This window comes from Phaseolus vulgaris, chromosome 2, assembly GCF_051622355.1.
Source record: "Phaseolus vulgaris cultivar YP4 chromosome 2, ASM5162235v1, whole genome shotgun sequence".
Taxonomy (NCBI): Eukaryota; Viridiplantae; Streptophyta; class Magnoliopsida; order Fabales; family Fabaceae; genus Phaseolus; species Phaseolus vulgaris.
In genome coordinates, this window is record NC_143499.1 from 47968220 (window position 1) to 47981999 (window position 13780).

The window sequence follows — 13780 nt, forward strand, 5'->3', positions numbered from 1 at the left end:
TGAAAGAAAACCTTTGCTATTTTTTTAATAAAAAAGATTGGAGATTAACTGTTGTAATTCACTTTATTGTACACGTAAAATAATTGCAGAGAGAACCAATATTAATATAAAAAAATATAAAAAATTACCAGAAGTGCTTCTTTTGTTTCTCTTACGAACTTTTATCCACAAGTTGAATTGGAGTCAGGATATTTGATTTGCTTGTCTCCACAATGCAACCATTCATGACCATTTCCTCCAACATAAAATGAACCTTTTCTAAATGAAACATGATATCTAGCTCACACTGCAAATTTAAGTGCAGCCATGAAATGTGTTAGCTAAAATCAGGAAAAGGAATGAAGAAAATACATTTGGAAAGTATGGCAGGGAGAGAAAAACATAAAACTGCAATCACAACGGTACTTACCACATTGCCAAAGTGTCGATCCATGGTTTCGACCAAAAGATGTATAAACTCCAAAATAGCAAGCTCGTTCTGCAAAATTATCCACCCAAGGTAGAAAAAACAATCTAGTAGAAGCAGGTTTCAAATGATATAATATTTATCCACCAAAATTGTTATACGTTTTAACTTTGTTGAAGCCACGAGCACTTGTGAGGAAAGCACTTCTTTAACCTTGTTTAAATCAATTCAGAATGAGAAACACTAATAAATAATTTGATTTACCTCGTCATTATCGACTCCAACCAGGAAAAACAGAGATGCATAGCGTCTATACACAATTTTATAGTTGCGATGCTCAACAAATGAACACTGTCCATTACGAAAATGCATCAGCTACAACTACGTAAATCAATTACCAGTGAACAACAACAATAATCAATCAATCAAAATCTTTATATTAATATATCAAAATTAAGCTAACAAACCATTGGAAGTAACTAATCAGAATAAATAATACATACAGTAATGCAAACATGATTTGTGGTTAATTGACATCCATTACATTGCCAATTGAAGCAATTCTAAAAACTAAGAAAATTGTAACAGGAATTGTCATCTTGTTACATTACTCTTTAGTTAGTTACATGTGATGTTATGATCAATGAAAACGCAGAAAAGAGAGAAAGAAACACATAAACATGCCTGGTAATCACTACGGGCGAGGCATTTGCGAACAATTTCGCCTTCTAGGGTTCGTCTTTCTTCGAGAGTGAGGTACTCATAATACTGTGCAAGACGAGTCTGTCCTTGCTTGTTCACCATTAACACGAATCTGATTCCCATTCGATCGATCCTTCACGAACAGACTCACCTAATGCATTAATCTTTCTCTCTTTTTTTTGTGACAATATTAATATATGCTTCAACTTCAATTCAGAAAGTAATTTAAATATAATAATTTTATCCTAATAAAGACATTGGTCAAGTAATTAATCTCTATGTATGGCATTTATTTATTATTTTTTAATAATATATTATAAATACATGACGTAAATTTATCTGAAAAAATTGTTTTACAACTTGAATTTTGGTCAACAATAGCCATAACAAAATTTATATTTAAGATTTCATATTCTACTTTTCCTAAATCAATTGTAGTTGGTCAAGAAACTTAACTAGATAATTGATTTTATTTAATCAAAATCTTTAGTTATAATTTTATGTACAATAAAAAAGTTATGAGAAGGTCACTTGATGCTATCTGTTCACACACTCATTTAACAATCAATAATATTTCAAAGTTTATGTAATATTTGTTAAATTACTTTTTGTCACATCAGTCTCACTCTATGAGGTTCGGGCACGCCTCTCTTAAATGATGTGTCTGTATCGAACACACATGTCAGACACTGACACTCGTAAGATACATATCAATAAAGCTCTCAATTCAAAAAGTATTTGTTGGAGACAATTCTAGCACGGTTATAACACAATTCTAAAAATGAGAAATACATTAATTTTCTGAAAACTTAAACTTATTGTATAAATTTTTATTATGATTATAAAAATAAGTAACAAATCATTTTGAATTAGTCATAAAAAAACATCTTTCTGCTCCAAAAAAAATTGAGACATACTTGTGCACATAATTTTTGTCAATTTATATAATTCATAATTATATAATATATAGATTTGTATCTCCGAATCCTACATTTTAAAGATTATACGTATCTTCTTCATGTTTGTATCTGTGTCGTATTAAAAAAATACCGAGTATAAAAAAACCTTTTTAGTTATCAGAATCAACACATTTTTAATTCAAATCAGAATATTTCTCATGAAACATGGTAGTCTAAATTGAAAAAAGATAAACTTTTTTTCCAACCACGTTTTGTTAAGAAAAAAAATAAAAAATTACTAAATTATAGGAGTTAGTTTGAATGTTTGCAACGAAAAAATTGTGTTAATGTTAAGAAGTAGGTCAACTAACATAAAATCGAACTTTGACTCGATTAAAAGCCTCATATTCAAGTTACCACTTGTCTAATTGAGGATGAAATTAGGTAAACGTAAATCCTCTTAATAAGCCTATTTTCTCTACCTTGACTAGAACAACATCCTTTCGGTTGAAAATTTATGAGAGAAAAATAACTTAATTAAAAAGGTAAGAAAATATTATTAATGGTTTTCTTTTTTGACTGGTCTACTTAGTTTTGCAAAATCTGAATTTCACATTTTACTAAAGGCTTGTTCGGTTAAGTGAATGAAATTGATTTTAAGCTATTAAATATAATCGAAACGTGCAAAAAAATAATAATTGGAAGTTAAGGAAATTGATTTCTTAAGTCTCGAACAAAGGCCTAGAGCTATCTAGGATGAGAGAGATGATATGAACAAGCTTACGAATTCAATTGAGACACTAAAAGAAGAAAAGTGATTTGAGAGAAAAAATATAGCAATAGTTAAAATGAAAAAGGGTTAAAAATATTTTTTTCTTATATTATAATACAATTTATTGTAAGTTGATGGATCTAACCCGATGGAATATAACAAATGATTTATCTTCCTACTTTCAACTCATCATAGTCTTATTGGCCCACGCCTGAGACTGGGGGCATGTAAGGTCATGAGCGTGGTCCGATGATTGGTCATTTATGGGTTGTTTTCTGATTTGTGTATCTAACTTTATGAGGTAGTACAACTCAAGGGATCTCGATCAATTAGCTTTAATTACTCAATTAAGACAAAATTATGACCAGAGGCAGATTACAACTCGATTTATATATACCAGATTACGTTTTACAGAAAGGATCATCTAATACACAAAATAGGGAGTACTTCCAACCCATATATTTTATGCTCTTAGCTCTTATTGACTTGAACGTCGAAGTATCTTTTGCAAGTAGAGTTCCACAGAATTTAACCTACCTAACTACATGCTTTGGTTAAGAGACCATCTTGACTAGAACATCTATGAAAGTTATCTCAATAGTTTATTTACTACAAATATTCAAGAGATATAAAATTTAGATTAAAAATAAAATTTTGCATAAAAATGTAGAAACGAAAATATATTTAGTTTAATAAAAAACAATTAACTTTGATAGAAAAAACAAAGGTAATGATGTAAAGAAAACTCAGTCTAGAACGTCTTGATGATGATGATTCATCTAGTTGAACTATGAACATGCATTCAATTCTTGTGGAAGTTGGTTTCTGTATTTGTTATCAGTTCACACGGTTTCTAATATCTAGAAGTCCCATACCTTTGACCATAGGTCAAATATACTCTTAGTCCACACCACCCACCAAAATAATTATAAAATAAAGACCATTGAGTCCCTTTTCAACCCAGTTGATAGATGCACTGCATGTTCAGCGATTCAACGTTGAAGCATTCAACGTACGCGTATATGAACTAGTTGTGAAAATAACCAACACATTCGTTCGGACTTAGGATATAAATCCATTCATTTAAAGTTCTTTGAAGTAAAATTCCTACGAAAACACCTAGAAAATAAAATAAATCCAATTAATAGGTGTAATAATTTGACATTTTGCACTCATTCGTTACAGGAATTATTCATGTAATGGGTAATTTTTATTTTATTTGAAAACTCAAAGTTAACTCTAATTACAGTAGCGCGAGCAAAGAGTTATGAAAATTCGGTTCCAGAATTAAAATAAAATAAAAAAAGCTTTTAAGTAATCTAATAAGTACAATCTTACAATGCATAATAATAATAATAATAAGAAAGAGATACTCAATTATATACTAATTAATTACAATGCATAATAGAAGAATAATACGATGAATATCTTGGAGCTTTCCACAGCCATCTTTTGGACATGGAAGGGGAAAAAGATAGCTCAAAGATACACACTACTTACAATGCAAGACATGAAAGATAAAACGAATATAGTAACATAATGTACATAGGAAGGTGAAAAATGTTGCTGTTTTTCTGAGTGAAATTACTGCTCCCCGGTTGCTTCATCTTCCCTCTTTTCTTCACTGATAGTCTTGGCAATCGTAAAGCTGGGTTGATTTGTTGAAGACAAAAGCCTAGCCCACATTCTATCAGTTATCACTACTTTGTTCTGGCCCTCGATGATTCTCTGCATTACAAGTTAATTCACCTAAGCATAACTTCAAAACTTGCTTCTTATAAATTCATCAAGTTCCAACAAATTAATCATATATATGCTGCAGAAGCAGAACTCACATAAAAGGGTATGTACGTTTGTCTTCCATTGACAAGCCCACTGGTAAAGCCAGTGTAACCGGCCATGGCTCCATGAACAGCACTTTGAGCGAGAAGTGTGCAGTACACGTTGTCAGAAGCATTGCTTGGAACAGCTCGGATCATATACGTTGGATCTGCAATACAGTTAAAATAATGTTTGGTATTTCCTCCTTTCAGTGTGCATGCATAAATATACTTGCACAACCACACATGCATATACACACCCATATAGCTATTTAGTTTTTATGTTTGCATACCTATATATTTCAGATTTATGTTCATTGTCTTCTGCCTGGAAAAATGTTCCTGCAAGATCAAACAATCAACATGCTTAACATAAGCGGTAGAGAACATCTTCATGGATAATTTTTCTTCAATTATAAAATAATTGTCTATGAGAAAGTAAAGCATGTTTTTGTCACAGCACAAATCCTTCAGCGATCATGTGTCCACCACGAGTCCTTCAAGACTGTCACTTTTTGAGATTCTCATAGACCAAGTGCAAATGGGAATAATTCTTTGGAACAACTTCTCCAAGGTTTCATAAAGAAATCATCAAATTGAAAACCAGAAACAGTGGACAACATTTTAAATTCATGAAGTGGACACTGAACTTTGTTTCAAACATTCTAAGCCAAACCAAAGTCTGAAATAAAGAAAAATCAAGAGGATAACACAGTCAAAAGTCACAAATCCACACCTTTATCTTTTGGGATATCCATAGGCCGACATCTTGAAGAAGTTTGTTGCCGGAAGCATCCTGCTTGTGCATGGATTGGATGCTCTCAGAAACAAGTTCCTGTCCTGCCCCTTCAGCAATCACAATAACCATGTGGCCATTTTCTTTCAGTCTTCTCTCTGCAAACTCAAAAAGTCCACCTGGACCTTCAAGGTGAAAGGGTGACTCTGGAATTAAGCAACAGTCTACATCCCTACTGGCCAGAGTAGCATACATTGCAATAAACCCTGCACCATCAATCCACAATAAAGCATATATGAAGGGAAGTTAGATTTTATAATTACATCAAGAAAAGAATTTACCATGGTCTATAATGTCCTATGTCATTCAACAAGAATCTTACCGCTATACCGGCCCATAAGCTTGACAACACCTATGCCATTTTCACCACTCTCAGCCTCAACATGTGCTGCATTTATAGCACGTTGAGCCTCCTCCACAGCTGTGTCAAAGCCGAAGGACTTATCAATAACCTATTCAGCAAGAGACAACATAAAACCATTTTACAAGTTAATGATGCTAATGGATTCTGAGCAATAACTGGAAGAGCTGCTATCCACCATATGGAATAGAAAGGTGGACAAAAAGATATATACCGGGATGTCATTATCTATGGTTTTAGGGATTCCTACTACTGCAACTTTCAGACGTCGCCTTCTAATTTCCTGCACGGATAATCAAGATGGTTGTTAATAAGTTGCTACTTTCATGAAATCAATTTCATTATCACAGATGTCAAATCTCAACATTGAAGTGTTTGTTTTGTGTAGGAAGCTCAGTTATCTTCATTATTGAAGTTATATATACCTCAAAAATCCTATCTGCACCCCTCTGAGTACCATCTCCTCCAATTATAAAAACCTGAAATTGCTCGAATTATTGGACTGATATTACTACATTCAAAGTGAAGTTATATGCTGTAATAGAGAGAATCAGAAACATACCTGATTAATTCCCCTATCTTGAATACTGTCAACTATCTTAGTGGTGTCATGTCCACCTCTTGATGAACCAAGGATAGTTCCCCCACGCTTATGTATATCATTCACGCTTTTAGGGGTTAGAGATATAGTATTGTGAGCATAGAAACCCTTGTATCCTCCCTTCAAATCACAGTATATTTTAGTTAACGAGACAAAATGAAAATCAAGCGATTAGAATTACTATAAATTTGTTCTATCATTGCGTTTGAATTTACACTCGTTGCCTTTCCAATCAACATTAGAAAATGAGTTTGTTTGGAAAATCATTAAAATGATTAGTCCGTAGGATCCACTTACATTGATTCCCAAAACTTTCTTCACACCATACATGTGATATAATGCACATACTATTTCCCTAATCACGGTGTTTAGCCCAGGACAAAGACCACCACATGTCACAATTGCAGCCTGAACATCATCTGCTTCGAAATACACCTGAAAATCCACCATCATACGGTCATAAACACAAAAATGGCACTCCAAAGATAAAGCCAAACACACCAACACATACTCTTTGACGAGGTCCTGCACGCCGAAAATGTATCCCTCTTGGACTATCTTTATTAGCTATTATCTGTCATGTAATTAAAAAGAAAAATTAGATAAAGTAATGCACTAGTTGTTAAATTGCAACAACCAACTTGTACCAGAACCTATCAGAAACTCGTGCTATCGTTTTCCAATTCAATCTAAACCAGTCAAACTCTATTACAAGATTGACAGAATAAATTCAATTTCAGTAATACATATTAATGTCCATTCCATATGGTTACTTTTTTTCTTCCTGTCAATAACTAGCATACGATGATGTTCCATATTCGGAGAAATCGTGAATTCATAACGACATCATCGGTTTAATTTATTATTAGTACAAGATTCCCGAGACAATCTAAATTCCGATTTCTATATTATGTTCGGAGCACGTCTGGTTAATGCATGATAAAATAATACAAAAAAGTTCTTCAGAGAGAACGAGAAGAAAAAAAAAATATTAATAAAATCTAACCTTCTGCGGAACACTATCATCAACGTGAACGAAGTACTGTCTGAGAAGTGGCAAGTAAATTAAAATTATGAGACAAAGTGAGCGTAAAAAGCATAATAAAAAGGCAAAAAATAAGAAGAAGAAAGAACGTAAATATTCCATAGATATATATATATGAAACTTACTTGACAACTGAGTAAGCAGGATTATTCTGCAAAGGATTGGTATATGTCTGCGAAAGAGTTACAGAAAAATAATACATTAATTGAGTAATAAAGTTACAGAGAGATGAAGCGAAAGAGAAAAAAAGCTATGCGGCGGAGAAGAAGCAGGTTTGAATAGGGCGTAGGAGGAAGGTAAAAAGTGGTGAACGACGACGTACTGGAGTGTCGGGGATGTAATCAGCCAAATGTGGAACATCTTCCAAGACATAACCTGCGGTGCCTCTAACAATCTTAGGTTTTGAATTCGGCGAGGAACCCATGATGTTCTAACGTAACAGTGTGTAGAGAGGTTGTTGTGTTGTTGGGATTGAGGTAAGAGAAGAAAGCGATGCGTGGAATTAAGGTGTAACGAGTGGATCAGAGAAAGGTGGTGTTGTTTATTTATAGCAAAGGGTGCGGTGCTTCACCAATGCAAAAGAAGGAAGGAAGAAACGAGTGATAGTAATGTAACAGAAATATATAATAAAATAGGAAATGAATATAGAGAAGAGGGATTCCCCGAAACTGAGGGCAGCGTTTGGTTTGGTGTTGAATTAAATAGCAACTTGTGATTTCACGGTTAAAAAAGGAAAAAGAGAAAATAAAAGTTAAACACGTGGCACCAAAAGCCTTGACCCAGAGATGGAAGAAATAGTAAGAGTCCACCGCCACTATCATGTTTCCCAGAACCTGCCAACCATTCTTATTTGGAAACATAATCTTTTCACAATCTTTTATCTTTTAAATTATATAATAAATTTAGAAATAAATATATAATAAAAGATAAATTTAGAATCAAAAGATATAAAAAAATATTAAAATAAAAATATTGAAGGTTATAATCTAGTTAGTTGTATAAAAAATATGAATTCTTAATGAATCATTATCTTTTTATTTATCCAACTAATTAAAATAATATTTTAGAGTGATATTTAAATTAGTTTTTATTATTGATAAATAATTTATAAATTGATATCTAATTAGCTATGATATCTAATTAGATATTAATTTATAAATTATTTATCAATAATAAATATCAATAATTTTTTAATATTTAAAGAAAATATTTGATTTTATTAATTTAGTAATTAATTTGTTTTTAAAATTAATTTATATTTAATGATTTTGTTAGTGTGTATTCTTTCCACACAACTGCTTATAATCACAACAAATATTCAGGCATATTACACAAATTTGGTTTTTTCACAAAATGAATGAAATATTTGTTGGAAAATTATAATTTTGAATAAATTTTTTCTTTACAAAAAATAGATCAATTATATACTATTTAGACAATTTTATAGTGTAGAGTGAAAAAATCTTACATAAAAATAGTATCATACTAATAGAATATTATTAATTTTGTTCTTATAACTTTGATTAAATATGAAATTAAATATTTGATAATTCTAACAATTTTTTTATATAAAATTATAATTTAAAAAAATAATACACTACTTGTGCAAAAATCCACATTCATATATCTATAATTTTTTCCTCTCTTTTAAAGTTGTATTACAGATATACACACCATAATGTTGTTCAAATATTAAACAATATTTCTGTAATACTTTTTAAATGATTATAAATAATTAATGTAAAAATATAAACTAATATTAAGTCAAATTTTACGGAATCTAAAAAGATTTCAATCTATAAAATAAAATATTAATAAAGATAGAATAAGAATAAATTTGTGTAAAAAAACAATTATAATGAGAAATCTCGATATATAAGTATAGATATTTAAAAAATTATATAAAATATAATTATTATTAATAATTTGTAAATTTTTAAAATTATATTAATATGAGATTAATAAAAATATTTAAAGAATTAAATATTTCAATTAATTATTATTAATATTTAATTCAAACTTTTTAATATCATTAAAAATGTAATGAAATATAATTATGAATAATAATGATTAATAATTATTTTAATATACTTGTAAAACAACAATAACTTTTTTTTATTATTTTCTTTTTTCTTTGTAAAAAACTTTATTGCTCTATCATCCATACAATTTTATTTTCGTTTTAATTATCATTTTTAGCTATGTCAATTGGGCATAGGCTAATTTTACGATCATTATTTTCATTCTCAAAATAAAAATTGTCTTAATTATTGTTTCTGAAACAAAAAATTATTCTCATTCTTATTTTTAAAATATATAAAATAAAAATTTTCATTTTTATTTCATCAACTAATAATAGAGATGACAAACAGATCGAACCTTACGGACTGACCCACCGACCCTACTATCATTTATGCGAGACATGTTAACTTTTTAAACTCACATGTTATTTGTTCGTCAAACTCGTTTTTAACACTTAAAAAAAAATATTGTTTTTTCAATTAAAATTAACTGTGATCAATGTTTTATATGACCGTGATCCACAACTACAATAAAATAAATAAATTTAAAATAAAATAATTAAAAAATAATCAATAAATAAATTTAAAATAAGATAATTAAAAAAAAATAGATCAGCCTACCAACCTCTTACTTTTTTATTTAATAATTATTATAATACACTGTCCAAACAAAATCACTTAAAAGAGAAAATTAAAAGTAAAAAAAAAAATTAAAATAATGATAATTACAATTTAGAAATGCATCTAACTTCAATTATTCATAACAATAAATTATTATAGTATAGTAAATGAATTTCTTTTATACAATTGAGTGATAAAATTACACTTATTAGAACTGATTAGGAAAAACATTTAAAGTTACCACATTTTGCAACGTGATTAAATGATAAATGTTACTTTGTCTTAAACTTGGTGCATGCATGTTGAAATAGAAGTCTCTTTTATTTAAGCTTTAAAACTATGTTAAGTGTTGATATGGTAGTTTATACAGTATATAATTATGTTAGTCAGGAAAACTTAAATTAATAACTTTAATTATTAATCTAAAATTAATAATTTTATTATTATTGTATATGAAAATTACTAATTTAATTATTATTAATTCAAAAATTGCAATTGACTATTATTATTAATTTACATTTATTATTAATAATAAATTCAGTATTAATTATAAAAATATTATTTAATGAACATTAAACAAATATATTACAATTATAAACAACACAATAAATATATTATTGATAAATGTATTATGCCATTATAAATTTATTGCTATCATTAAGTTTAATTAACTAATATTAATAAATATAATAATTTATTATAAATATTTTTGTTTTGAAGATTAAATGTATCATTCGTTATTTAAATTTACATAATTAATATTAATTAGTTGTATTTTTAGTATAATTTTCTTAAAAAAAACTATATAATTTATAATAAACTAAGTTATTAAAATTGTCTCTTTGAATCTGTTTTTAGTTGGTAGAGATAATTTTTGTATGTCCTCATATGATATTATAGTATTTGTATAAACAAATTTAGTGATACCATTTATAGTTTTATAAATGATGTTGAGAAGGTCGTAAATAATATCACAAAATTGAAAAGAAAAAAAAAAGTTGATGGAGATGTTGATTTAAAAATTGGTTCAACAGATTTTATTTTTACTACAATATTAAAAATAATTGTTTGGCTTAATTACCCTTTTAGCCTATATATTAAGTAGCAAAATTAAATTTCATCCCTATGTTTTTAAAATGTTCAATTTTTTAAAATGATTCAATGTGATATTTTTTGTTAGATTTTGTCCTCAACGATGTTAAGTGAGTTATTATTTTACACATAATTTCACTTGGAACACATAATTTGGCACACATGTACAATTTCACAAGCATAACTCTATGTTTTACCATCTATACTTGCAATTAGAACACATAATAAATTAATGAAAAATATAAAAGGAATCAAACTCATGCATACACATTATCTAAATCCACCTTTTCCTCCATAAAAGAATACAAAACTTATAAAGAAACAACATTTACAAGTGCATAGACAGTTGAGTCAAAACCAATTTTGTCTAGCAACCTCTCTGACAGCCCAACCCTGATCCACATAGTACCTAGAAGACGACACAAACGAGTTGGAATCAACCCGAACAATATGAGTCTGAGGATAGATTAAACTAGGATTCAACGGTGGGAGGAAATCAACCCCAAGAGAGTTGAGGGGGAAAGAGAGGAATGGGTTAGGGTTTTCAGGATGAGAGGGATAATATAAAGTTTAAGATGTTGGAGGAACACACGATGAGGAATTTTAAAAGAAAGAGAGGAAGATGGGTTAGGATTTTGAGGATAAGAGGGGTAATGGGTAGTCTGAGATGGTGAAAGACCAATAAACATGTTTCATTTGCATTAAAGTTTACATAAACAATAAAATATATGCAACACAAGAACAATACAAGATTCAACAGAGGAAAGACATCTTCAAAACTTGTATTAAGAATGTTTTATCAAGAGGTAAACACTTGACTCAATTAGAAACTTAGATCATCGTCAAATTCTTAAAGCCAATTATTAGGATGATTTTAATCCATTGATGTTTATTATGTTGTAATGGGTCATGGGTGTGCAAAGAGCTTCCTTTCAACTCTTCGTCACTTCATGTCTTAATCTATTATGACTTAAACGATTAGTGAAGTAAGAAATTTTTTGTTATACTATAGGTTCCATACTCATGAATGAACGTGAGATCAATATGTCACACACTACATGGAATTCAATTCATTCACGTGATGCCAATTTAACAATTCAAACAAATTTTACATTTATATCCACATATGTAATAATATGTATGTTATCATTACACAACAATGTTTAATGTTTACACACATACATAACCTTAAACAAAATGAGTGTCGCTTAAGCGAAAATATGACAAAGATCAAATCTAAACTTGATACCTTAGTTTTGCTTAAACATAGACATTTTTGTTCTAGTAAAATGTCTCTAGACAAAAGAGAACTACTTCAATTAATTTTTCACTTGAGTAAAAATCAACCTAAAAACAAATATATATCAATTTTGCTTTATATTTAAATTAGACTCTCTCACTTAAGTGAAAATGTAAAAAAAAAACAAAACACCAAAACTACTAATCCAAACATGTACAAATTTTCTAATATATTATCAACCATTTCAACATCATTCAAACCCTAAACCCTAAACCCTAAACCCTAAACCCTAAACCCTAAACCCTAAACCCTAACATACATGTTTATCAAGTCATAACATCCATATAATATTTATAACTACAAAAATATACTATTTAACTACCAAATGATTACTTGCATTAAAAAAAATTGAGACATAATCATTTTCATTCAACATCTAATTTTCCAAGTAAATAAAGCTAACAAAATCATTGATTAATAATTTACTAACCAAACAACACACTAATATACAAATTCAACATCATAAACACAACTACCTATTGAAATTCTAAAGTTATCCCAACCTGACATTATGTAACAACTATTATTAATAATTATTGTTTATATAAAAATATAATTTTTTTGACAATAAAAAATATTAAATGATTTATGAAATTTGAATAATAATAATAACTTAAGTATGATAAGAGAATGAAATTATAATTAATTTTGTTACCTCCACAACAGTTTTGTTATTGTGGTTTAACAATTATCATTCAAATATTTTTTTTCTCGTTATAAGAGTTTCTCATTTGAAACATATATTCTTGAGATAATTTTTTACAGAATAAAAATAGTAAATAATTTGGGATTTCAATATAAAAATATTTGCAATAAAGTTTTTGTTTTGAATTCTTTTTACTGGTCTATAGACAATGGTGTGGGCATATCCATGCATACATATATAATTTGAATTTAATATTATATAAACCAAAATATATAAGAAATACTGAAAAGTTTTCAAAATGTCTCAATCAACTTACAATTTCATTGCTCGAACTTCAATTTCAAAGAATATTACTTCATTAAACAGTTTATGAAATATTCCAAAAGGATTCTTGACTCTTATATCTGCCTCTTGCTTCTCGTCAATATGACCATTATTTACAAGAATATTTTTTTACATTAATACAAATAATAATATGTGTATAAAAATTTCCAGAAACCTTTCACAATTTTTAAATATACCTGTTAAGTGTAATAGAAAAGTAATTTTGTTTTGACCATTCAAAATAACTTTTTTTTAATATGCAGTCGTAAAAAAGTGTATAGAGGGAAGCACCATTATTTTAAGATTCATTATTACCCTTCATTTTAATTTCTTTGTATGGACCATACTAAGCCTAGTTTATTGTGGATAATTAA

The 13780-nt window shown here is 28.7% G+C and overlaps 2 protein-coding genes across 3 annotated transcripts; both read right to left on the reverse strand.

Annotated features, from left to right (window-relative positions):
- LOC137812825 (AP-4 complex subunit sigma) lies at window positions 1-1304 on the reverse strand. The gene is made up of 4 exons (XM_068615047.2): window positions 1091-1304; window positions 671-757; window positions 410-478; window positions 1-286 (listed from the first exon to the last, which is right to left on the reverse strand). The coding sequence occupies exons 1-4, from the start codon at window positions 1229-1231 to the stop codon at window positions 152-154; spliced, it is 432 nt and encodes a 143-aa protein (XP_068471148.1). The 5' UTR covers window positions 1232-1304; the 3' UTR covers window positions 1-151.
- A 2828-nt stretch (window positions 1305-4132) lies between these two features.
- LOC137812812 (ATP-dependent 6-phosphofructokinase 7) lies at window positions 4133-8101 on the reverse strand. 2 transcript variants are annotated; one of them, XM_068615029.2, is made up of 13 exons: window positions 7725-8101; window positions 7528-7574; window positions 7364-7403; window positions 6869-6931; window positions 6655-6792; window positions 6319-6477; window positions 6182-6235; window positions 5971-6039; window positions 5718-5847; window positions 5336-5601; window positions 4893-4941; window positions 4615-4769; window positions 4133-4507 (listed from the first exon to the last, which is right to left on the reverse strand). In XM_068615029.2, the coding sequence occupies exons 1-13, from the start codon at window positions 7824-7826 to the stop codon at window positions 4364-4366; spliced, it is 1416 nt and encodes a 471-aa protein (XP_068471130.2). In that variant the 5' UTR covers window positions 7827-8101; the 3' UTR covers window positions 4133-4363. The 2 variants fall into 2 exon arrangements, with proteins under 2 accessions (XP_068471130.2, XP_090155303.1); XM_090299177.1 differs by having other exon boundaries at window positions 7364-7574; window positions 7725-7921.
- Window positions 8102-13780: the final 5679 nt, after the last annotated feature.

Excerpts from the sequence above, each read along its gene's own strand:
- LOC137812812 (XM_090299177.1), bottom strand. The coding sequence starts at position 7,774 with ATGTCTTGGAAGATGTTCCACATTTGGCTGATTACATCCCCGACACTC. Across the intron at positions 6,932-7,363 it reads ATGATAGTGTTCCGCAGAAG|ATAATAGCTAATAAAGATAG; the intron begins GTTAGATTTTAT and ends ATTACATGACAG. Across the intron at positions 4,508-4,614 it reads AAACGTACATACCCTTTTAT|AGAATCATCGAGGGCCAGAA; the intron begins GTGAGTTCTGCT and ends CTTGTAATGCAG.
- LOC137812825 (XM_068615047.2), bottom strand. The coding sequence starts at position 1,231 with ATGGGAATCAGATTCGTGTTAATGGTGAACAAGCAAGGACAGACTCGT. Across the intron at positions 758-1,090 it reads TCGCCCGTAGTGATTACCAG|TGTTCATTTGTTGAGCATCG; the intron begins GCATGTTTATGT and ends CGTAATGGACAG. Across the intron at positions 479-670 it reads TTGGAGTCGATAATGACGAG|AACGAGCTTGCTATTTTGGA; the intron begins GTAAATCAAATT and ends ATAATTTTGCAG.